The sequence below is a fragment of the Puntigrus tetrazona genome, chromosome 13 (genome assembly GCF_018831695.1).
Source record: "Puntigrus tetrazona isolate hp1 chromosome 13, ASM1883169v1, whole genome shotgun sequence".
Classification (NCBI taxonomy): domain Eukaryota; kingdom Metazoa; phylum Chordata; class Actinopteri; order Cypriniformes; family Cyprinidae; genus Puntigrus; species Puntigrus tetrazona.
The window spans coordinates 5,716,000-5,743,211 of record NC_056711.1 but is presented as its reverse complement, the minus strand read 5'-3'; the positions used below and the strand labels follow the sequence as shown (position 1 = coordinate 5,743,211).

Sequence of the window (27,212 nt, the reverse complement as noted above, 5' to 3'; positions counted from 1 at the left end):
AGTGAAAGGTGACATGCAGGGAGGAAAAATGAGGGAAATCGAGGCTTCTTGGAGTCAGAGAACCCTGCAAGAATGAAAAAAAAGGTGTAAAGGAATGAGGGATGCAAAGCCTCCCCCTGAGCAAACACAGCTCTGAATCAGACACACCAATTTAGACCTGGCTCTCTCAAACACATTTGTGAAAGGAGCTCTTGAGCTGCAGAGTGAAGTCCACGCACACGAGCACACACACACACACACACACACACACACACACACACACACAAACACACACACACACATATCTAAAGGCACTGAATGAGTCTCTTCAGAGCTCTAGGGAAGCAGGATGTTCCCCTTCAGGACATATTTGAGTCTTTCAGCTCTGGAGAGCCTGCAAGTCTCCAGCAAACAAACACTCACAGTCACAAGTGTAATTTGTGTTGCGGTTTGTCCTAGTCCAAAACTTTTTTTGTGTTACTCTGCACAAAATTATTCCTATTACGAGAACTAATTATTCTCTTACACTGTTGTATTAAATTCATATACGCACATTTGTTTAAATTTGAGGTGTTACTTAAATTGCATCAGAGTAGATTTTACACCAGTTACTCTCTCTCTCTTGCTTACTGTGTGTTATACTTGCAGTTTATTTGTGATTATTTAAGTAATTAGATATAGTCATGTCTTTTGTATGGTTTTGTGCAGTTAGAATAGCTAATTGGTGTCATTAGCAACTTTGGCTTTATTGACAGCATTTGATATGGCATTGTTGGTTTGCTAATACTCGTAATGCTGGCAATAAGGCTTCAGTAGCTAACAGCACAAATTTGCTTTAACAGACAGGTTAATTAGTGTCATTATACAACTTATCTTCACCACTGGCTGTAATAAATTGGCTTTGAAGGATTTCATTATTTTATCTCACTCCTTTTTATCCTAAATTTGCCTGAAAACTAAAAAGAGGAATTACATTTTTGGTAATTCATTTAGGGTAACAACTCTTGCTGTTCAGGATGATTTGTGATTCAGTTGTAAATAAAAATGCTTTGGCAACAAGTCCCCTCTCGATATTTCAGTGAAATAAATTTTGCATAGTGCTAATCTAGCATAATTTTGGTCATGACGAAGTGTTTCAACACTGCTGACATGTTGACGTTTATTTGTTGTAATTTATTCATGATGTGTGCACAGAATAGACACTGGCAACTTGCTACTGGAGAACAAAATGATTTTGCTCTTTGTTCAAATAATTAACATTTATCTACCTTATTTTTCAATGTGGAAGCAAGCCTTTTTTTGTCAATGTGGGAGATTTCCAGTTCATTAGCACCCTAGGAAAATAACGAGTAAAACAACAAAGTGCAATAAATGCTAAAACTGCCATGACACATCATGAAAGAGAAAAAACAATTGTTAATTGTTTTTTTTTTATTTAAATGTCAGCGTTTTAGTTAATGATTTCAAGCCTTTCAGAAAGCATACCGGCCCTTTTTTATGTTTTTTGTTAAAAATGTTCCAAACTGGTCTCATAAAAATATGTACCTCTATGCACTTTTTGTGCAACGCCGTTTTTTACGTACCGTACTGCACATTTCCCGGCAAAATGTCCACTAAGTGGTGCCGAAACACAATTTCAGTACTTGAACCCTGTCACGTTTTTATTACATTAAAAAAAGGGAATATATATACTCATACCAAATATATATACTCTATACCAAATCCAACCCTAAACTTTCCCGACAGTGTCAACAAATGCAAAAATGATATGAAAACGCAATTGCCGATGCAACTGTGCCATTTCAACTTCCTTTTACACCGATTTGAACCGTTTTGTCAAGCCGTGGTTACACAGGATTCAAACCATCTCTGTAACTCCGTGAGCTACTAAACAAACCTAGTCTATAAAAACACCTAGATATGAAGCTGGATATGTGCGATGCTAATCTTCGAAAGCATCAGTTTTCAAACATCCCAGAATATTAATATTGTTTTATTAATTGAAACTCTGTAAATTCGTGCGAAAAGGAATAAAATGTATCTTGAATTTTACTGCCTCTAGTGTTCATTTCTATCGGAAACTGCAGTGATATGTACTTGTTGGTATGTATTTCGTGTCTCGCTAAAAAGAGCACCAAGGTACGTTTATGCCATGAGACCAGGTAGGAAACTTCGATGCATCAGTATTCTGGAGTTTCAAAATGTACTTTCTTTCATTGCATTGCATTCGAACGCAGGATACCCTTATCAAACGATCTCCCTCTTTTGATAACCATCGGCTAAATCAGCCTGAAATACAGAGCGTGGCCAGTATTGATTTAAAAAGAACGTGACAAGCGAGCACTGGTTTTGTTGTGTTTATTGAAAAGGTTTTGATTGACAGCATAATTCCGTCAGGCACAGACTGATAGTGTAAAGAGGTTTAACAGCTCGGAAGGGGCACAACTGAAACAGAACGGAATGTTCCACAGATACAGAGATATGGAAAAATAACACAAAACACTGTTAGTCAACTATTCCATTCTTTTGTTAAACAGAGAGGGATGCAGATGCCGAACGCCTTTAATTCTGCAAACGTGTTACCTCACCGCGTAAAGAAAGAACTCTACCTGGAATGCAATGCAATTCTTCTGTAAGAAAATACTGTAAAGAAGCTTTCATCCCTATTAAAACAAAACACACCTATATAAAATCTACTCGACATATAACAATCATTTGCAAATTTAAATCTATAACTTAATTTAATATCTTAATTCTAATAAGAGCTGAATGGCACTATCAAATAGAGCTTAAGAGGAAAAGAACAAATGCGTAAAATGAAAGAGTGTCGACATCAGACCAGTATTGCTCAACATCCAGCCACTTCAAAAGCGCTGGGAAACACATTGTCCTCTGAAACTGTCTGGATGTTCATTGTAAACATTTGAGAAAACTTTCTTCAACCCCTCAACGCATCTTGGCTGCACCTCCATCCCAAAACACACAAGCATGAAGGAATGCTGTCCTTTTTGAATAAGAGAAGGTCACGGAAGCAAGCGGGTGAAGAAAAACAAAACAAAACAAAACATAAATACAAGGAAATAAATAATGTGGGTTTGTGACAAGGAGGGAGAAGGACCACCAACATTGTTTGATATGTTTGAAACAATGCGAAAGGGCTGTCAGTAGTAGAGCGGAGGATGCGGAGGTGAGCCAGAGGTTACAGGTTGTACGACAAAAAAAACAAAAAAAAAACCAAGCTGAGAGCGATCGCTTGCCCACACCAGTAAACGAATAACTCCACACGTAATGGACGAACACTCAAAACACTGTCTCCAACAGAACATGATGTCCCTCAGCTAGAAGAAGAAATTACAGAACAACGTCATCCGTCTCTTTAAGAACCCAATCTGAGAATTAAGGTAACGAAGTGCCTTACACATACCGACTCATTTCGAAGAAACACCCTGCTTATATCTTTTTTTGATGTGGCCGTACATTCAAAAGCAATATTCAGCCACTCAACTCCCTCCCAGGCACTTGACAAGTACAAAAATTCAATGGTTTGCAGGAGGGAGCACCTGTACAGTCACCTCCTATCAAATCTACAGTTTTCGAAGTTTAGCAGCAAGCGAATCATCCTCTTTTTTTTTCCCCCATTATATATTATTGCCGGCTTTCTGCTTGAATGCAATTGTCTGAGGACACCCTGAGACACGACCAAGCTATCCCATAATGCTTCGCTTAGATTCGCAGGGCCAGAGACACTCATCTGACAACCATGCACGCTAGAGTTGAATAGCAATAACGGTTCTGTACTCATTAACATAAAATTCAGAGCAGAGAGAAAGATTTTGGCACTTTGCAGACACACCGACCCGGAGGATTACCTCAAAATGTTATTATACATATTCATTAGCAAAAGAGCAAATAAGAGCGACAAACTCATAATATGGTTTCACCATACATCTATATGCTATGGTAGGTTTTACCCACACAGCACTCCTTCATATCATAGAGCTGAATGAAAAGACCACCAGCGCTCATAATCAGAGAAAACCAACACTGTTTCTTGAAATACTGTAGCGAACGGATCTCATGCATGGAAGCCCAAATGTGGACACTTTTTTTCCGAATATACAAAAATGATGAAAAGTGCTTTTAAGTGTGAGTATGACTGGAGTTAAAAATACAACGGTGCAGTTTCCTCTTGAAGATCAGAAGCACTTGTGGTCCTTTTATCATTAAATTCAATACTGAGATATGGGCAAAGCAACTTCTGGCGTACTCTTTTCGTGTTTAGAATTCATAATTTCGTCATTTTGCTCTGCTGATATCACCAATTAGCTTCTCATACATTCTTGTCACTGTAAACTAAGAAATGGAAGAAAACAAGCAAAAATAAAACACAACCCACCGGTTGAAATCTTGCACTTCTGTGGTAAATAACTTACAAAATTGAAAAGAAAAACCCTTTGTTTACAGTACCAAAACCCGACTATAATTTTAGACCCCCTTAAAAACCTTACGTCTATAAATAGCTTTACAAATATACATGTTAATTCAAATAAAACTTTTGTTTTGCTTTTTTAAGATTAAATGTTTACATGATCTCAACAGTGTATGCTCACTTGCTCTTAAAATGTCATTCTTTTTTCTTTTTTTTTTTTTTAAGTACACTGCTACCGACTGCAATATGATACATATTTATATCTATATATTTACAATAAAAACTTTAATATACGTACAAAGCACACAGTTATATATATATATATATCTTCTAATTAAATCTCACATCTAGGAGACCGTTCTCTCTTTTCTTATTAAAAAAGGATGAAAAATGATCTTTGTGAGGAGTGGAGAGGAGAGACTGGCCATGGGTTTGATTCTCACTCCAGTCAGATATATTGCTGTAAAAACACTTCCTGTCTGTGTGTGACAGGACGACTCTGTCTCTTCAGAACTGTGCTGTAACACAGCGTCGATCCGTACTTTTTGTTTCCTGTCCAGCAATTTGTCTGTTTTTTGTTTTTTTGGTAGGCACGGAATGGTTTGACCCTTCTGACTGCGTCGCGCAAAAGGAAAAACGAAACTGGCCGAATATAAAAATAGGAATTCTCTTTTCATAGACAAAAAGCTGAATAATGATTTGGAAGAAAAGGAGCTGAAGGAGAGGGGCGTAATCCGTCCTTCAGACCTGTGAACAGCTGGAAGTCTGAAGCTTCTTGTCGAGCGTTTCATGAGATCCACACTGAACCAGGAGCCCAGTCTGCACTGCCGCCACATGCTGGTCCAGTGCAGCCAACCGGAAGGTCTCCAACAAACCACCATTTCTGTCCTGGGCGCTTATGTTCGTATGACCCCGTTGCTGTGGAGGTGATGTTTAGGGAGGCAGGGCTCGTCAGGTAAAGGGTCGTGAGCAAACACAGAGTCGTCGCCGGAGGAACAGGTGCTGTTGGAGTCTGGGCAGGTCGGGGAATACTGTTCGAACGGCACCGACAGGTCCAGATATTCCTGATGGATCAAACGCACACATCAGTATTGGCGAATTCAGGTTAATACGAGTTAAGGTGTTTGGTTTGCTGCGTAAGAGCTCTTACGTCAGTGGAGGTCATAGAAAGGACCCTGTCGTGATCCTCCACCAGCTGTCTGAACGTGGGTCTTTGAGAAGGAACAGCGTGCCAGCACTCCCGCATAATCATGTACCTGCGCAAATCACAACATGCATTACATATGTGCCAGAAATACAATTTTTATATTGATGTGCAGAAGGTGCATCAACTTTTTTTTCCAAATTACTGTTATTACGCAAAATGCCATTACTAGTAGGTAAATGTAGTGAAGCATTTATCTTGTAATCTTTTATGCTTTGTTCCTAGAAAATGAATATTGTTCATATCTTAACGCAAAAATATACAGAAAGTAAATGATAAACAATGCAGTTGCATAACTGCTAATAATGTTTGCACAACAGATGTTACTTGTTATATTGTGGGTTTGTCTACTGATTATTCAGAACATCTGGACTGTCATTTAGTAAAATAGTAACTATTAAGTACAGTAATTAGGACATAAAGGCAGCGAATATTCTGAATATTTTCTGATAAAAATTATATATATTTATATACAGTATATATATATATTTTTATATACAGTATATATATATAAAAACAAACTGTCCAAAAACATGAAACTGTGATGTTTTATTTATTCTCTTTGTTTAGTTTCTTCTCTTCTTTTTTATATTTAATCTTATTGTAGCTTTTGTGAATTAACAATCGCACTAAACCATATTTGTATTAATCGTCCCCCCCCACTTTACAGCTTTGTTTTAAGAGATAAATAAAAAAAGTTTTCTAATGAAAAGCAAAAAAAGCTTACAGTTCATGAGTGCAGTTTGCAGGTTTGTCCATCCGATGACCCTCCTTCAGCAGTTTAAAGAGCTCCTCCACTGGGATACCTGGGTACGGCGAGCCGCCCAGTGTGAAAATCTCCCACAACAACACTCCGTAAGACCACCTGAGATGAAAGAGAGGTCACAGTTCAGTGCATGTAAGGGGCAACAATCACACATTTACAGTACAGTACAAAATATGAGCTCAAGTCTAAACACTTGTTAGGTCTATATATGCTGGTTGTGCTTGAAATAGTAGAGTCACAATACTCTCACTATCTGCCTGTCTCTGTCTGGGGTGGAGATACTTGGCAGATGTGAGAGAGGAGTTTTGTTGGTTCTCACTGAGGCTTATAATGTATGTCGGTGATATGAGACATGAGTCTATTAAACTAGAATGAGTGTGTGAGCACATATGTGTATGTGGGTGAGTGTTATCACAAGCTGCTCTGTTAACTCAGGGCTCTTTTGTTTTGGCCCCAATCCTCCCACGCCACCACTGAGCAGTGCTAATCAAATTAGCCACGCTAAGAGACAACAGGAGCTATGAGCCAGCTAATGCTACCCGGCCAAACACACACACACACACTCAGTTAGAAGCCTTATGGGGGCTGAATAATTGGCTCGTCATTATATCACTATCCGTTCATTAGCTTTATGTTGGAGTCAAATCTCATTTACGCCCATCAGCGTGGTGCTCACACACATACACACACATATGGAGTGAACGAAGGGCTCACTGCTCATATATCATAGCATAAGTACAGCCTATAGGCAGCGGCAAATGATATTATTCTATTACTGCTGTCTCAAGCCAACTGTGATTAAAGAGTATTTAGACATATTGGAAAGTACAGCTCCGGGTACCAGTCTGAGTGTGATGAATGGGTGTTCGGTCTACTGAGAGACAGTGTGTAGTATACTAACATACTAATCAAAACCTGCTGTGCGTGCACGTACACACACACACACACACACACACACACACACACACACACACTACCATTCAATAGTTTGGGGTCAGTGAGATTTATTCTTTACATTTGAACACATATATTAATTTATTAAGAATGCATTCAATTGATCAAAATTGACCGAATGACGTCCACAATGTTACAGGAGAGTTCTATTTTAAATAAATGCTGTCCTTTTGAACATTCCATTGATAGAAAAAATTAAGCAGCATAACTATTTTCACTGATAATAAGAACAAATTTATATTTACGTTATAACATATTCATGCTGATCCATTACATGATTTTTTGTGAGTTAGATTACACTAGTCATGTATGTTTATTGTTGAGTGCAGTGCAAAGATGCGTTGGCTTTCTCAGCCCTTTTAACTGAGGTCAAATATATTTTTTCACATCTCTGAGCATTGCCGGTGAATTCCAGTGCAGGAAAACACTGGCATGCTCTCTTGGATGGCTTTGATGCTATCGTTGCAGGGTTATGGTGTTCACTTGCATTCCTTTACCGCTTGATGAACTTTATGAACAGATGGCATGAAGTGATGGAAGGAAAAAAAGAAGAGGTATGCATGTTAATGTAAACTCACACATCGCTCTGGTGCGTGTAGACCCGGTCGAACAGTGCTTCTGGTGCCATCCATTTGACGGGTAGACGACCCTGAAAGGACATAGATCAGTCAGAACAACAGCGATGCTGACCCAGCAAGACATTCAGACGCCCAATGAACATCAACAGGCCTGCAGCTTAATCTCCTACTGTCCTGTCTAATACAAATACACTTCAGCAGGCCACATCAACATTGTTCCGCTATCCCAATGCTCTCTAATCTCCAACTGTCCCATCCCATATCCAAAAAATTCAACAGCCACACCCCAGATCTCAAACTCGCCGTCACAACATCTAAACACATTTACTGCACCAGTGTTAGGGAAGCTAAAATGATTTTGCCACAAGCTATTATAAGCATATTTAAGGTAGTTCAACTACAATAAAACCAACTCTTTAAAAAGGAGAAAATACACTGCATGCTACAACATGAATACTCTGAAGGTATATAAGCAACTGATTACATGTAATCTGGATTATGTGATCAGATTATATAAATTAAGTGCATGTAATTAGATTATATTATATAAAAATACTCATTATATAGTTTTTCTACTGTAGTCCTACTATAGTCCTACTGTGTTTAGCTTTATTAACAAAACCAGATTCATCATTTAAATGTCATCTATTAAATCCATGCTTCTAAAATCGGGGGCAAAAAGATTACAATACTAACTACATTTGTTTGTCATGTAATTTGTAATGATTAATGGACTTTGCCAGCACTGCTTATAATTTTCAGATTACAGTACTGAAAATATCCAAGTCACTTTTTTCAATGCCATATTTATATCCTGCTACAAAAAATAGTTTAGAATGAGTTGTACCTACACAAAAGACGCTGGTTCTAATGACTCTAACCAGTTCATCACAATTAATGAAAAACAAGTGTTTTTTTCTGCAGCTAAGCTAATTTGATATTACTGAAAATATAGTGGTGTTACTGTAGCAGCACCCCTAGTTTTAGCTTGTACTGCATTTCACAGAGTACTGCAGGTTGGGAAGACTGTGATGTGTTCGAAACCGCTCAGTCTTCGCCAATACCCACACGTTCTTATGACCAACTCCAGACCTCAATCAACAGTTAATTAATTTATGACAAGTTGCTCATAAACATTGTTCCTGAACTAAGCACACACAAAATTCAACACCTGCAGGCTTGACATTTTAAATACAGTACATAACCACATCCGTTGTGTTTCAATCCAATGCCACCCAAGAGCGCTATCCTTCAAGGATTCTGAGATTGATAATAGCGTCGACTTACGTTGGTGGTCTTCTTGTAGTAGTCAATGTTGTGCACATCTCTAGCCAGGCCGAAGTCTGCAATCTTCATCACGTTGTCCTCGGTTACCAGAACATTCCGGGCTGCAAGATCCCTATGGATACACTGGCAACACAAACAAAAAGAGGGCCATCTTTTATGCTGTAGTCTGATAAATACACACTATGACGTACACATCTGGAAAATAATAACTGGCATCCGTAGACTGCATTTAGAAACTTTATAAACAATTCAAGCATATTAAATTATTTCTAGTTTACAAACTGAGATAAGTAGATGTGTTACCTTCTTTGAGGCCAGGTACTCCATACCCCTGGCCACCTGATAGGCGCAGGACACCAGATCTTTAAATGTCAGAGTTTCATTTGGGATTTTACAAGTGTCAAACGAGTAGTCCATCCCAGGAGGTCTTCTCGCACGTAAGTATTCCCTAAGATTTCCTTTAGAGGCATATTCCACCAGCACATATAGAGGACCTGCGTGAAAAACAGTCAGAAAAAATTCAGTCAGAAAAATCTAAACTAACAAAAGCCAAACAACCTGGGAAAAAATCCTGGATACTGCATACTGACCATCTTGTGTGCACGCTCCCAGTAGGTTAATAATGTTCTTGTGTTTTCCAATCATCTTCATCATCTCCATTTCAGACACAAGGTCCGAGAGGTCCTTGTCTGTGCCGTCATCTAAGAAAACGGAAAAAAATTATTACAATTTATAAGAACTATTTTCTGCTGTAACATGTTTTCAATTATAATATATTTCTGTGAAGGCAAATCTGAATTTTCAGCATCATTACAGCAGTCTTTAGTGCCACATGATCCTTCAGAAATCATTATCATATGCTAATTTATTATCCATATTGAAAACAGTTGTGCTGTTCTGAACATTCAATAGAACAGCATTTATGTGAAATAGAAATCTTTGAATGGTAGGACATGTTATTACTATATTACTATTTATTATTTAATTATGGTTAAGCATGTTTGCTGTATAAGATTTTTTGTGAACTGGGGCTGATTTTTCTTTTATGTTTTTGACATTTTTTCATAAGAAAATTGATTGAATTATTATGCAGTAAAAACAAATATAATTTATATTACCTAGACACACACTCACCTTTGAGCATCTTGACAGCCACAGTAAGAGGTTTATTGGGTTTCTCTTTGTCAATCCCAATGGCTTCAGCCATCACTACCTGCCCAAAGCAACCCTCTCCCAGTGGTTTTCCCAGTGTTAGTCTGCAATAGAATCCTCAATCAGCAAGGGACAAAACTCATTTTACTCATGTGGTCATTTGCACTTCAGCTTGTAACTCACTTAGTACGTGGAAACTCCCACTTGGGGTCAGAGGGCAGCTCAAGTTCAGAAACGTTGGGCAGCATGGGCCCATCGCTAGATGACAGGCGGGCGATCCGGACCAACGGGGTGTTTGAATTCATGGAAGAGTTAGATTCCAAGGACACCTGCTTGGGTAAAGAATAAAAACAGCATGTTATTGTCCCTGAAAAACAGTAAGACAGTGAGAATAAGAGCGAGACAGAGAGAGAGAGAGAGAGAGAGAGGTAGGATCAAGATGTCTATTTTAAGAAGATCATCTACTCTGAAGTGCTGTGTTGCAGACGGAAACATGGTGTCTGTTCCTCAGAGGAGTGCTTCTGAGAGAGAGAGGTTTGTAGCTGTCAGATATCCCCATAACGGACCACAGAAGACCGTGTGAAGCAACTTTTCACTGCTGCTGTGCACACATAGCTACGATCTGGAGTTTTGTTGTTGCCTTGCATCCATAAAGGTGTTTGAGAGCCAACAGCTCAACTGGCTCTATGTTTTTCTTCCAGCTAACACCAAAAATCATAATGTAAATGTGGTTTCTCTCCAGCATTGATTTGCATTTTTTTAGCCATCCATAACTCTCTTTGCAAAATAATCAGCACACAGTGTATGCTGAATGTCATCACAACGCCATGTTCACCTTAACTTGAGCTCTGTTGTTTTAGCACTGCCATTTCCTTAAGGAAATGCAAATCTGTGCAGACTTTCATGAGGCACTGAGAAAGTATGTCAGCAGTAGGAAGATCAAACTTTCTGACAATGATATCTCAATATTTTCTAAAATCAGAACTAGCTCAAATTTCACACCTACACACACGCGTGCTATTTGAATAAAAGAAGAAAAAAAAACCACTGCAACATGATTATGTAGCTTGCGTTGATTCCAATGCGACATTGTCAGGCTTTGATTGCTGGAAATAACTTGAGGGAAAAAGAAGAAGAGATTGAGAGAGCGGCAGGGATTAGAGAGACAGTGTGTGTCAGCTGCAGCTGCTGCGATTTAAAATGTTTAAAACAACTGAGAGAGAGCGAGTTTCACCAGGAGAGAAACATGATATAAACACTGGCAGTCTCCAGGAGAGCATGAATATCCCTCTGCCACATCACATCTATGACATCCACACAGCATGTCTTCATAGGCACCAATAGCCCAAAGACATACTACAACATCTTTACGTTAAAGAGAGAAAGAAGATAGGAAGTAGGATGATCAAATCTTGTATCTACTTTCTGTTACCTGTCTCTTGAGGGGGAATTTGGACAGTTTTTGAACGGGTGGCGTGGGGAGAGTCTTCTGTGTGTTCATCCGCATACGGCAGAGGATAATGATGACCATGGTGAGGATGAAGAGCACGCAGCCCGTTACGTAGATGAGGATGTCCGCATAGTCATCCTCTCTCTCCATCTCTACCACTGACACAGAGCACAAGAACACAGATTAGACGTGTAGTGATATTATGAGACAAATGTACCAATGGCTTGCACTAAAGATGAAGCAATGATTTGTGTGTATATTCATACAACACACCTGTTACTATTATATATACTATTTACAGTATGCTTTCTAAATGGCAGTTTCACGATGTAGCATAATCAAATTGTGATAACGTCTGATCTTCACTGATGTAAGCAACACAAAGACTAAAATTTTAGGCAAAGTTTGCCTAAAAGTCTTTTCTCTAGAACTAAATGTGGCAACACACATGTGGAATATAAAATTACAGGAACAAAATCTGCTGAGGGGCGATTAGAAATATTTCTGGCCGGAAAACTTTCTCAATTCATCCACCTATCTGGCAAAAGGTTTATTTTGGGCCCTGTTTATTTCCAACACACATACCCACAAAATTCGGTCCATCAACTTGAATAAAACATAAAACCCAAATCAAATTGGCTTCTAACTACAGCCTCGAGACTTCCATTTAGAAAGAGTAACTTTAGAAACAAGGGTAAGATTAGAGATCATGTTATTGTTTTGTTCAAAGTTATAAAGCAGAAATCCTGTAGTTAATTTACAGCCACCTTGCGAACTAATTAACATGCTATCGCGCCCCCATGCAGGTACAAACATCCCATAATGCCCCTCTCTCCGGGAGGCTTATTTGGCACTTGTGTGATGAGCCCCACAGATAGAGTTCAGTGGCTCTACACGAGACGAGCGATTTTAATTACAGCAGCAGAACGGAGAGCAGGATAACAGGATGAGCGCAGAGGATGTAAGAATTAATGAATCGGGCCTCCCAGATACTGGGACCGTGTGCCATCAGTAAATACTCCAGTAAACACGACAAGCACTTCCATCACGAGCGTGTGTTATCGAGTGGAAACAGTCTATGAGAAAAACCCATCATCCGTTTTTTTTCTCTGAATATGTCATGTTTAAATCTGAAAACAATTACAAACTACTAGGTTGTTTTTCAGAGGACTTTAGTCAGGGTGGCATATTTAATTTGATGTGAATAAAAACGTGACTGGTTAAGTCCATAGAGAATATCACTAAAACAAAAACATTTTAACTGCAAAATAATGAACATTCGAGGACAACAGAGAAAACAGGACGTGTGGAGACATGGGAAGAATAAAGAGTGAAGAGAAACCCCAGAAAGTGAGACTACCTGGTAACACTGTAAGCCAGGCAGAGTGATGGTTATAGCCAATCGAGTTCCCTGCCAGACAAGTGTATTGCCCCGCATCCTCAAAAGACACATTGGTCAGGTAGAGTATCTCCAGCTCTTTATCCGTAGTATTTATTCCCGCAGTCTGGAAAAGCAAGGAGAGATGGAGAGAGAGAAAGACAGATGCGTAAACCACAACCCTTGGGAAAAGAGCAGACCCGACACCGGGAGGAAGATCACCCATCACCAGTAACCCAGAAATCCCACAATCCTGCATACAAAGAGATGACCTAGAAGCAAAACCCCAAACCCTGGTGGAAAATTCAACGCCCCATCAGCGGCGGCAGGTCACATTAGTTTTCATTCAGATCTGTTTGAGCGGGGCAGAATATTACCAGCTTTAAGCTTAATTTAACCTCTCACTAGATAAAACTGACACCTATTTATGTAGAAGTGTGTGTCCCAGTACGAGAAAATCAATAATAGAGGCATAGTCACGGCTCCTATTAAACATGCTCTTGTTGCATTGATTGTGGAAGAAGAAGAAGCGAGTATTTAAATGAAGCAGACACACACTCGTCTTACATAAGTCCTTGAATTGGGTCACCTTATTGTGAAAAAGGGACACGAAGAGCAATGAGAAACAGAGAGAGTTTAGGGTAGTTTGACTCTACGCCACCAAAGTCTTGATTGACATCGGCTGTTTGGAGAAAGATTTTTACCTGGCTGGAACACCATGAGCCAGAACGTATTCTCTGACATGCCTACAAAGTTGTGGGCTCTGCACCAGTACTGGCCTGCATCTTTTTCTGACACATTATACAGAGTCAGCACATCGTGGGCCTCTTTTACCTTACTGACAAAACTCTGCAGAGACACATGCACACACACACTTAGTCAGAGGTGAATATGTTCATACATGAACAGACACTTAATGATTTTAAATACTCCCGTAGCTTGTTCTACCACTTTTTAAAGATGCTGATACACTTTGGGGCAAATTCATAAAACAGTTGCGCCACTCTGGTATTTTAGAGCAAAAACCTAGTTTGGAAATTCCCAAAATCCAGTTTAACCAGGCATTATTTGCACTAGTGTAGGAAGTTGAACAGTACTTGAATTACACAAAGTTTTTTAAATTATTTGTAATTTTTCAAATTCAAATATCAATAAGAAATCCTGTTTGTTACCTCAATTCAAATGCACTAACAGAAACAAAATATCTTAAGAGTTTGTTTCTAAATGGTGTTTTATCACCGTTCATCTTTGTGATTCTTTTCAGGTCAAACGTCTTCCCTCTAATTAGGCTTCTTATTGATTGTGGCTTATTCACAAAACATAGAGCAATTAATGTTACTCTATTATCAACAAATGAAAACAGCGAAACAGATTCGCATAATTACTTATAATTACATAATTACTTATAATCAGGAAACTAAACCATCAGACAGTGCATGCAAATTACTGAAGATTTATATGTGCAGTTATGATAAGAACATAAGAATGAATCCATAAGAACAGGAATGAGCTTGGGACGTTTTGCGAGCTGGACTCAACACTTTAACTGCTAGGCCATTGCTCTGATGTCACTATATGTTAAAATTACATGCTCAGATATCATCATCAGCCCTGCACATATCTGCTTCTGTGTTTCTTTCAGACGCTTCATTTGCTTTATTTTCAGTTTCCGTTCTTTTTGATCGCAGGCGTAGCGCCACACATTATCTGTCGCTCAGCACTCTCGGTCTGGGAGGGCTGGGGAAGGCTTTAGAGGGTGCGCAGATGAGACTGCGGGGAAGGGAAAAGCCGGCGTGCGGCTCCCAGTAAAATACTGTTTCAATTATGTGGGAGTCTAAAATAGCATGGCGGTCTGGCCAGCCGACGCACTCCCCTCCTCTGCCTGCTGACTCGGCCCTTCCCTCGCTTCCCGCACTCATTTTTTCCATGGCTTTTTCGGGAGCCTCTTCCCTTGTTCCCTCCCTCCTTCTCCTCTGAAGAGTGAGTGGGGCAGCACAGCTAATGGCTGTCTCCCTGCGCGACGCCACCGCGGCGGTTAGCTTAGCCTAAAACAGATGTCTGCCTCCTCTCTCGCTCCTCCGAGAGGAAAAAGAGAGCGAGAGACCCCTAATTCTCCGGTTGCAGAGTGTATAGCGAGATGCTAACATGGGTGGGATTAGGAGTCGAGGGAGGTGCTCTGAGAGTCACTCAAAGCTCACATGAGACTTAATATGTGGTTTCATTTAAGCCACACTTGGACACATTTCAAAAAATGCCTTCAACATCTATGGACCATTTTAACAAGCAAAAGCTAAAAATGTTTACATAATAAAAGTTTCAAGAAAAAAACCCCCAGAAATTGTATCTTTGTATTCTGTGAGAAAATGAACTGTAATCCAAAAGTTTATTAATATAAAGGCATACTAAAAGTTTTTCGTTTTTTCCTCTTAAAAGTGGTTCATTCATGCATTCGCCTGATACTGTACCTTAAGGATGTGGACATAGGGGACGCCATTGGGCCCATACTGGCTTCCATTCACCTCGATGTGTTTGAGCCACTGGATGTGCGGCTGAGCATCACTGTACACCTTACAGTGGAACTCCACATCACTGCCCACCACCACCGTCTGATTGGCTGGGAGTCCCGCCTGTAGGATGGGCCGGTGAGGAGAGCGCTCTGATTGGACGACAGATAGAGGGCAGTCAGCAATGAAGGCAAGTGATTTAAAGGTTGAATGTGTGTGAATGTTGCGTGCTCATACCTAGCACATCGAGTTGGTAAGTGTGCTTGATTGTCCCGTATTTGTTTTGCACCACACATGTGTAGTTTCCCCGGTCAGATGGAACGGCACTCTCCATGACCAGACTCCACTGCTGATCCCTCAACTAGAAAGAGAGGATGAAAGAGACAGAGTTTTAGTCATAAAGCATTACATAAGAGGTCCACTTGAAACACTCCTCAGGTTTTTCTGTTAGCTGAAGAAAAGCAGGTGCTAAATGTTTGTATGTGTATGTGTCCGTATGTTATGACTATGATCCACTGTGCTGATAAATCTGAGCTGAATTTGAATTAAAGTTACGAACAGGACAATTTGAATGTAAGCAAACATTAATTGAAACAGAGAACAACACAAGGATGTGAAAATAATAACACACATTTTTTTTTGTTTATTTTGGAATACCTTTATCATCACCAGACATGGAAAGTATGCTGATCGGTCAGAAAAGTCCCCAAAAAGTCCTTTTGTTTACACAAACCCTTCACCTCTTACTGACACACACATATATGCATATACACACTCACACACAGAACTATCCATTCATTCATAGAGCACACTCTAATTGCATATGTCTCTCTCTCTCTTTCTGCTTCTTTCTTTTTCTCTTGCGCTCAGTCTCCCTCTCATTCCTCCTCTATGTACTTCGAAGGTCGGAGTGGAAAAAAATGTAACTGTGTAAATATTATGGGCTGTGTTTTTGAACAGTTGCATGGTAACACCGCCTGAGCGGGCAACACGCACATAGACAAACACACATGCCTAAGAAAGTTGGCAAGGGTGCCTGTGCCCCCTGCACTCCTCCTCCTCTTCCCCCTTGTCTTTGAGATCCTCACCTTCTCACAGGCTGCTCTCACTGGCTCGCTCCTATTCAGTGAGACTTCAGTGTTTGCTGATTGACATGGTGCACAGTATGACGAATGTGTGTGAGAGAATGTCTGTGTGGAAGTAGTTGATATTTAATGTGTGTAAACGTATCAGGGAAATTGTATTGTTTTGCCCTGTAATTAGTGATAATTTAGTCTAAAATAAAGTTTAGACTAAAGGAAATAAATATTACCCTGAGCTATACATTAACTCATGCTCAGCTCCCCTTTCAGTGAAATCCTAGATTCGCCTTGTTAACTTCCCAACAGTATTTAATGTCAACTACCCATGTGCAGTGGGACTGTAAGAGAGCGAGGGTTAATTTAGGACCCTATCTTACTTGACACTGACATTTTGTGCGTGTGCATGTGTGTGTGTGTGTGTGTACACCATTTATCTCAATGTGTCTGCTGAAAAGAAATGCTGCGAAGAATTCTCAGCTGTTCCTCAATCTACCCGAGCACTTTACCCAGAGGTAATGGGAGGAGAGAGTTAGTACATTTATCCTATCATTCATCAAAAGATAAGAGCTGAAAAGTGTTGCAATGTCGTGCTGGACCCCGCTGATTCAGAGAAAAAAAAAACAGCACAAAAAAGACCTAAGCAGAGGTCTGATAATCAGTTGAAAAGCGCTGCTCAAATTCCTCCTGGCATTACGCTGTTAACATATTAAGCCTCTTTAACTCTGATGTCAGACTGGGGTTAGGAGGTAAGACCAGTGCGCTGGATATTCAGCTGAATTGTGAACTGCAGAGAATATCGGGAGTAAAGGGGCTCATGGGGTGCCAAGAAGCTCAGGTCTCTCTTGAGTATGTGTGTTTGTACGTGTATGTTCAGGATTTATGGTTGTGTCAAAATGGTGCGGGCTCGTTCCAATAGCGGTGCTGTTTAATTTGACCCACAGAGACAGGAAGCAAAAACAACTGAACCCAGGGCGAGTCATTAAAACGACAAAACTGTTTCTTATTCTCTCTCTCAATGAAAAGTAGTACAGTAGTCTCACTGGAAACACCCTGCTTCACCATTAAAATAAGCCATCAATACTGGCCCAAAATCATACACGCACTATTATGAAAGCCTTCTTTCATATTGATAACTATTACCACTTAAAGGTGAAGTGTAGTTAGTGGTCGCTAGTGGCAGAAAACTGAATTGTAAAAACATTATCCAAACGGGTTTCACAAAAAAATGTTGGTTGCGAGTTCAGTTTGTGCCAGTTTTCAAGACATGCCGAGCAGAATAATGTATTCTTTTTATATTAAGATATGAGTTTGATATGTAAAATAATCTGTATTTGTTACTTTTCCACACCAGTTTATAATGGTGTCAACTATGTCCTATAAACACACCCGGTCAGATAGAAATGCAGCCATTTCAACAGGAATCCACATTAAGGTAAAAAAATCCTATACAGATTTCAGATTGGATGTAAGATGGTTAAGCAAATCTGCAGCGCTGACCAACAGAAAGTTGCTTACTTAGTGTGAATTGTGCTTCATATAAAGCTACACTATTGACAAAATATCTTGCCCACAAATGTCCAGAAAGCAGCTGCAAAGGACTAGCCTTATGTTAAACAGAAAAAATTCTGGCTACATGAGAGAAGAACATTAAACACTTGACCTTTAAACATATTTTTACACCTAAATGAATTACAAATTTCACCTAAGCAGTTAATAAAGACATGCACTGCTTTTGCCTACAGACAAAAGGCACATTTGACGGTGGATTAGAGATTCACTGATGCTCCAAGCATGTAGAATTTAGCGCTGGTGGTCCCACAGAGCAGTGCGACTGAAATTGAGTCATCTCTCGGAGGACGTAACAGTCTTTCTTCAGCTCGCTCGTCAATTGAGCTGTTGAATATGTTGCAAGCCGCTCGCAAACACACACTCAAACGCAGCGTTTTCACAAAACGTTAGTGTGTATGTGTGCGTGAGGTGTGACTAAACCACAGTGCCACAGATTAGCATTCTAACAATGCGACTTCGGCTGCCATATGTGAGCATGACAAAAGCCACGCCTCCCCCTGCCAATCAAGGTCTCTAAATCGCCACAACAACACCCTCTCGGAACCTCCCCCTTCTGATGACTCAATAGAGAGTTGACCTTTGACCTTAGAACCCTGCCAGTCAGGCACAGAAAGTCGTGTCTGTTTGTGTGTGTGTGTTTGTGTCAATGTGTGTGAGGAAAGCTGTGGGAAAGTCAAATGTCTAAACAAAGCCATGGATCGTTTCAAACAATGAGCGTACGGCATGTGACTCATTTTCTTGCATTTAAAACTCATTCGGCAATCTTACCGCATTTAGTCAGCAATTAACGTGCCCTGACCGTGGGCCAGAGAGTTCGCCGAATTTACAACCGGCTCCAGTGCCAACAGAAACATAATCACAGCATTATAGTTCCCCTTGCAATGCAAAAAAGAGCTTTAAGATTGAATACGCTGATCTCTCAGGGAACTCCTTGTGTTTAATTTTAGCATAACGCTCTGCCTTTTAACACACCATTAAGTGCGTTACCAAGCTATCAGGCCTGTCATATTCACACACACATGAGGGTCAAGCATCCTTTCGCATAAATATAAGAGCCGCGACTTTTAGCCTTGGTCTTAATAGAGACAGAAGACATTAAGGGCGAGCTGTCAGGCTACTGTGTATGTGTGTGTTAAATAAAGCTATTATGATGCTGTCAGAGATCTCTATGCCAACAGCGACTGTGCTGATGCAGAGGACAGGTCTGGTATAAAGGATGACCCTGGGTCAGCTCGGACCCCTGGTGTGTGTATACGTGTGTGTTTGTAAGGGCGGGCCGGTCACACTATGCCCATGGAGAGGTGGAGAGGTCAATGTTTTGTTTCTAAATGTCTCTCTTAGAGGACACTGGTTATATTCTATACATACAGGTCAATGCAATGCAAAGCTGTGTTAAAGGAGAAGAGTTTTCAATGTTGACTTGGTTTAGATGTTTCTTCTAAAATTCAGCTTAATTTAGAAACAAATTGTTGATATAAAATGGGAGTACAGAGCTAAACGATTAATCTGGATAACAAAGCTTAGAAAATTTGGTCTTGGATCAACTTAATGAGCAATTAATTTAATTTCGATCTCTTAATTTCAGACTTTCATATTGCAATTCTGAGCTCAGTTTGAGATGGGATATCTGGAAATACTGTGTCTTTTAATCAGGAGAAAATTCTATAAATGTGAAAGTCATTGAAAGTCTCTATTTGTTTTCAGTTATATCTCAAGAAAAAACTGAGATATGAGAGACCAGATGCAATTAATGATTTTTACTTTCCAATGGGGAAAATGTGTGCCTCTTGAAGAAAACTTTATTTAATAATGTTGTAGTATTTAAAGGGTAATTAACTTAAATGTCATGAACTCACGCTCATGTAGTTCTAAACTTGTGTGACCTACTTTCTTCTGTGAAGCATTAAATAATCCAAAAGTTTTAGCGACCATTGACTTTCACTATACACACACACATACAAAAAAAAGATATTTTTCGCTCATATATGTTAGGACAGCAATTTTATTTCTGAGTGAACTATGCCTTAAATTGTGGGGGTTAAACGATTGAGCATAAAGTAGCAACAGCCATGAAAGATTTTAAAAAATGTAATAATAAATAAAAATAATCGAAAGAATCAGTGGACAGCCTCCAAAACGCGTCACAAACAACACCCGCACAAATGCATAAATAACACATAAATAACAAGACCACACAGAACTTTGTGTTCTTCTGTTCTTTCAGAGAAACAGCAACAGGTGGACGTATCCTCTAGAGAAGACGAGCAAATAAAATCCAGAACGAGAGAGAGAGAGAGAGAGAGAGAGAGCAGATGTTGGGAATCTGTGTAAATTATTACCAATTGCAGATTCTTATTATCTGCGATCCTAAACACACTATCACATGTTTACACACGCACATGTTCTTAATTGGTATTATTCAAATTGTCTTACTTTAATCCCGCCCATCCTCTGCTCCCCCTTGAATTCCTTCCCGTTTTTCAGCCAGTGGATGCTGGGAGCGGGGTTGCCGGTGGCAGGACAGCGGAACTTCACCGTATTAGCGGCGGGAACGGCCAACAGTTTCTTCTCCATCCGGTCAGGACGGGTCCAGTATGGAGCTTCTGTTAGAAATAAAAGAATAAAATGCTTAGTTGAAAGTATCAATGATATTTCAAAAGAAAGCAAAAACACCTCAGTCTACAATACTTGAATCCATAGACGCAAATGGACCAAATATAAATGCATGTTGACATGAAGCGCTATTTTTTGGGGGGGTAGGGTGTTTCCTCTCCGGGAGTCTTCGTGTGGGTGAATGTTTATGGAAAGATTTTCCTTGCTCGCTCTGTGGCAGCGTCAGACTGGCTGCCTAATTCCCAGACTGAATTAAAATTTGTTTGGAAAAGCAAACAAGCTTACATACACTCTTACGTGAGTGTGAGGAGCGTTTATGCTCTCGCAGACAGAGCTCTGAAAGCTTCCCAGTGTTAAATCCTTAACAGAGCCCTGAACACACAATGCGGATTCCTAATAATAACCTATTATAATAACAGAGCAATTTTCCTTCATTTAATCTTCCCACAAATTCAGTTTATAATGTTGACTGTCATGTGGTCAGGTCTGTGTTTACGCTTCCTAGCGGCTAATGCCAAATATCACAGCATAGATACTGACAGTAACATCCTTTAGCTAAAATAATAGTCATTATTTTTATTTCAAGTCTTGAACTTTGTGTGTGTATGTCTTTAAGAGACTGAGTAAACATACTTTCATCCCTCCTCAAACAATTAACTCCAGATCAGATCAACCCCCGAACTTGGCGATTAAACCCACAGACGCCACATTTCGCTCCAGACGTACATGCAAGCTCACAAGCACACATCTGCGAATGAGCGCACACACAATAAACCCATTAACTACACTGAACATAATTCTCTCGCGCGTTATGTGCTCATGCTATCAGATTGTCAATGAAAGGATGATTGGCAGGCTGGCATTTCCTTTGGCATAACCGATACACTAATGCCTGTACACACACAAACACATGCACAGACACACACACACACACTTCCAGTTTTCAAAGCATTCTCAGATGGACAGTGATCCATCAGGACCGCAACATGGGTCTGTACCATACAGTGGACCTGGCTCCTACTTGTGTGTGTGTGTGTGTGTGTGTGTCTGAATGGTTCGCCATTTTATAGAGTTCAGTACAGACAATTTGAGCTTTGAAGTGGGAACAGTGAATCTACAGTGACCCAACTTTTTTTTCCATTTACTTTTATTCTACCGCCAAAAAAAGCCATCAAAGTACAGCGCGACTCTACACAGCTGATATTACACACAGCTTGCTTCAGTCAGCCAAACTGAGAGCAGTAACTAGCACTGCATCATTAAGATATTACAGAATGATGTCATCACATGTCACACGACCTCAGCTCTTCTCAAATGTTCCAGGGAGCCCAGACCTCACAGCTCTCAGCTCTCTCTCTCTCTTTCTCTCTTTCTTAATTAGAGCTGGATTACTGGTCATTAAACTCTAAAGGGGTTTTGGTTTTTGCCTAATCCCTCGTTTCATGCCCTCCCCTCAACCCTGAGACCCTCCCCCAACCCTGATCCCACCACAGCAGACAGATGCATTAGCTTTTCCTTCCCTTCCCTCTCTTTCTTTCTTTTTGAAAAATCACAAACAAGATCTCTTTCCAGTCTCAGTTGTTTCTCCCACAAAGCAAAGAGATTAAAAAAAGATAAAATGGAAAAAAAGTCTCACGAATCTCAGATTGTTCTCCCTCAGAAAAAAATGACACTAAATATAGAAATTTATATAGAATTATTATAGAACTATTTACGTACTATTATTTACTTATAATTTCAATTTGAATGTTTAATTTTTAGATATCTTTAATATTAGTATTATTATTGTTATTATTATTATTAAGTTAAGCTTAAATTAAGTTACACTTAAGTTGTCATTTCAAGTTGACGATTTTATATATATACTCTATACTCTTTTTACTCTATTCACAAACGTATATTACCTTGCTCTCATTTCTCTCACTGTTTTATTTCATCATTTGGAAAGAAACAGTGATTAGATTATCTTGCTATACTGATATACAGCAAGACATATAGCCTGCACAGACATTCCTCAAAAGTGTTTAAAATATATATATATCTTATGAAAGTAATCAGGGCTGTATTTCCCAAAAGACGATCATAGCTCCATTGGTTTCAACGGATCTCCGACGTACTTAAACTTACAATGTTTTTGAGAAACACAGCCCAGGTCCCTAAAATGAGAACTTGCTAACACTAAAACACTGACAAAGTAAATCTCCCTCTGGTTTCTTTCTTTACTTGTTACACTCAAAGTCGAAGACATTGTGGCACTTTCTTCAATTTTTAGTCACATTTCATTTGACACTGTTAGACTTTAAACTATTTCTCCTCTTTTCCTTTCCTCTCTCACGATCCCTCCTGAGAATTTGTTTTAGCATCAAGTGGGAGAAAAAAGCAGCTGATGAAATGAGATGCAACCTAACCCCAGCTAAAAAAGACAGCAATCTCATGCATTTATTACACAACAAAGAGACCTTATGAAATCTCAATCAAAACAGAGGATTGAAATGAGAAATAAGAGGGTGAAACACACCATTTCCATTACCTGCATCGTCCTCATCTTCATCATAGTCCTCATCATCACCAGAGGACAGAGAGTCTAAGAGACACAGAATGGCATAGAGAGAGAACGATATTACTACACACACAGTGGCCTTTCTGTATGAACAATGAACCTATTCATATGATCTGCAGAATGAGGGAAATAAACTGATAACAAATCAAAACCAATTACTGCAAACACACACACACACACACACACACACACAGCAGTTAATGGATGGCAGATGTTAGCAGAGATTCAGTGAGCAAAACGTCTCAGAGATTTCTGACAACAGCTGTATTTTTACACACATGTCCCGAAATACACACACACACACACACACACACAAACACACACTCTCGTATCCTGCTTCTAAATGAACTCATTCAGAGGGAGAGAGAAAAAAAAATGCCATGACCCTGAAAAAGAGATTATTTTGTCTTCAGCTCCTCCTCTGTGAACATTTACACAGGTAAGACCGTACAGCACACACTCTTAAAATACCAGCAGAGCGTGAAATCCAACACTAGGCCTATTTAGTGCTAAAGATATGCTGTTACTGGGACACTGAAGCTTTCTGTGTGTGGCTTTCACGGTGTTGGTTGCACTAAACCATCAGATTTACTCTATATTTTCATGTTTTGTGGCTTAACAGTCTTCTGCGGCTACTGGAGGTTGGTCTTGTAAAACGTTGTTGTTGTTCATGTTTTTTAGAAATTTGCACAAATAAAAGTTAAAAATTGTCCAGACGTAAATGACAAAACCAATGCAAACAAATTATGTCATTGACGTCAAACCTGGAGCATTTAGAGCCACCTTATTAGAAGAAGCGCAAGACTATGAAAAGCAAAGAACACTTTCTTTTTTTGGTATGATCTTTACGCACAGCTTTAGAAGACTCTGAATACAGCACACAAGTTGGTCCCTATTCACTTTCAGCAGCTTGAACATTCTGTAAAAGAGCTTCTTTTACGTTCCGCAGACAAAAGAAACTTAAACAGGTTTTGGAATCAAATATGGTTGATTAATTTTTTTATTTTATTTTTTTATATGAATCTCTCTCTTTTGTGTGCTCAGTGTGCCTGGTAGCTGTGTCTTAAAGTGTCTTAAAGTGTGCAGAACAGGATATTGCTGTCTTGTGGACTCTTTATCGGCGTGCGATAATTGGTGCAGGTTGTGTGCCCGTTTCACTTTTTTTCTGTCTTTCTCCAGACGCCGGCGAGAAGGAGAGCCGATCTGCCCTGGCTTAACGCCAAACACATGTCTGTAAAAAACAACTCTCCCCACGCTCTTACTTTTTCCATCTGCTTTAAATGATGAGGTGATTCCAGATAATTACATTCTAATTAGTTGTCAATGAGCAGCTCAGCTTGTGTCCATGAGTTTACAGAACCAAAGATCACTTCACACTACCGTTTAAACACACTCACAGGCACGCCACAAAACAAATCCTTGCATTCTATCATGTAATATTTGTTTGTTTTAGCGTTTAATGATATTTTTTATTGCAGTATGAACATGTTCGAAATAGCACATGATCATACTTTTACTATTCTTCAGTATTTAAAATGTATACTGTGTAAATCGTGGAAATTTTTATTTTTATATACAAACGGAAATAATATTAAATAATATTAAAAGCAATTTTAAATGTTTTATAATTTTTTTTAATGTACTTTAAATTTATTGCTTGAGTTAAACACGCATTAAAATATTTTTACATTATTATTTTATTTTTAAAATTCTTACGAATTCAGAACGTGTCAGCAATATATGATACGTGTAGCACTGTATAATACATTGTCTACTGTATCACTATTTTTAAATTATAGCAGTAATAGGCATTACAGAGTATACTACATAGTAAGCAGTGTTCAGATACCATTCTAAACATAGTCAGTGACACTTTAAAGGTTTGTATAGTAAAAGATAACAATACCTGACAGGCTGGCACAATGGGCCAAATGTGACGCGCACACAAACAACAACTCCAGTTTCTATTCAAAAATATTTCACACTGATTTTAATCTAGAGTGACCGAATTATGCCATTTTTCCTCGTACCTCCCCAAGGAAGACCTATTTTTGCAATTCCCTTATTTTTATTCGGGGTAAAGCCCACAGTCTACAACAATCTTGTTCAGTCCGTGTGGAATATTAAACAAAATGTAGACTATTTAACATTCTGCCTTCGAGTGTGCATGATAAACGTCAAGTCAGCCTGTAGGTGTGTGCTGGGAGTATGTCTCAAGACCTGTTTGCCTGCTGGGAATGAGTCTGACTGGCGAGTTTCCAACCGGTGCTTTGCATGCCTGAGCGTGTGCTACTGTACTAAAATAACAACAACACTACTTAAATATTATTGGGAGAGACTGACCGGTGACTCTGACGGTGTAGTTGCTTAGCAGCGTGCTGCTGTGGGTGTGTCTACAGGAATACACCCCGGAGTCTTCGTAGGAGATGTTGATGATACGGAGCACTTTTTGCCCCACCCGTGTACGGTTGTTAGGAGACACAGCGTCGCCGTCTTTCTGCCACACGATGGGGACCAGGAAGTCACGCGGTGTGCAGGACAGGTCTATAGTGTCCCCAACTCCTGCCACATAGTCGTCCAGAGAGACTTCCACCTCACTCGACACCCAATCTAACAGAGAGAAAACAGAGAAAGATGTATTAATGAAGTAAATTTAATCTGCGGTGAATGAAAGCATCAATAACGAAATAAGATTTATGCAGATATTTTAAAGTGACTAGAAGGTACACATTAAGCTACATTGCAATGCTATGTAAACTGCAGCGTTGAGGAGTAACTACATGATAATTGCAAGATAAATGTAACTGTAATCTGAAAAAAAAGGGTAATTAAGTAACAGTTATATGTTAACAATTACATGGGAGATACGTCTAAATATTTTCACACACAATACAGATTTGATTGATGTGATTGAATTTAGGACACCTTTTGGGGTTTATGTATATGCTGTATTTTTTAAGATTAAGTGATTTTTATTTTCCAAAGCATTATCATTTGCCAGTGTTTCCTGTCAGCTATGCAAGGATTTGATTTCAAAAACAGCATCATAGCTGAGCACTAATATATGGTTAACCTTCCCTGAATTAATTGTTTGAAAAAATTATTAACAGTTGAAAACATTTGTTAGATATTAGAAACCTATTGCAATTCCAAAGTAACTTTCCAAACACTGGTAAACTGTGTCAAGTGTCGCTGCATTCCAAAATGTGTCCAAGTGCAATTCTGAACACAAGAAAGGTTTTTCCATTTACCATTGTCAGGGCATAGCAAGAGACTGAAGGCAAGCTTGCTTAACAAGTTAGGGAAAGTTGACATGTTTATAGCCAGCTAATTCAATTTTACAGATGTCTGATGGTAACTCATGCACTCTGGAGTTTTGGTAGCATTACGATAGCACATTAAATCATTATTAGACAGAAGCGACATCTTTTCTTCAGTATTGTGACATCCAAGTGAAACGGATTATCAAAATAAAAAAATTATTTATTGTTTATTGTTGACTGGATGGAGCATATATCAACAAAAAAAAGTAAAAAAAAAATTATATACGCATAGATGAAACATTTTACAGTAAAATCAATATTTAGGAAATAATTGCATCTAGTAGAGTTTGACAGACACATCTTCAGTATAAATACTACAAAAATCACTATATTCCTGCTCCAAGGTGGAACTAAAAATCACACAAATTCACACCAGGAAAAATA

The 27,212-nt window shown here is 39.2% G+C and overlaps 1 protein-coding gene across 1 annotated transcript in view; it reads right to left on the bottom strand.

The window, feature by feature from the left end:
- Positions 1 to 2,321: 2,321 nt before the first annotated feature.
- fgfr3 (fibroblast growth factor receptor 3) overlaps positions 2,322 to 27,212 on the bottom strand; it is a 32,370-nt gene continuing 7,479 nt past the window's right edge. The window contains 17 exon segments of the mRNA XM_043255787.1: positions 2,322 to 5,343; positions 5,346 to 5,472; positions 5,559 to 5,664; positions 6,340 to 6,477; positions 7,911 to 7,981; positions 9,198 to 9,320; positions 9,501 to 9,691; positions 9,788 to 9,898; positions 10,332 to 10,453; positions 10,533 to 10,678; positions 11,776 to 11,957; positions 13,882 to 14,026; positions 15,643 to 15,833; positions 15,919 to 16,042; positions 20,766 to 20,935; positions 23,464 to 23,529; positions 25,849 to 26,115. Of these exon segments, the coding sequence (XP_043111722.1) occupies positions 5,150 to 5,343; positions 5,346 to 5,472; positions 5,559 to 5,664; positions 6,340 to 6,477; positions 7,911 to 7,981; positions 9,198 to 9,320; positions 9,501 to 9,691; positions 9,788 to 9,898; positions 10,332 to 10,453; positions 10,533 to 10,678; positions 11,776 to 11,957; positions 13,882 to 14,026; positions 15,643 to 15,833; positions 15,919 to 16,042; positions 20,766 to 20,935; positions 23,464 to 23,529; positions 25,849 to 26,115 (2,474 nt within the window). The 3' untranslated portion in view covers positions 2,322 to 5,149.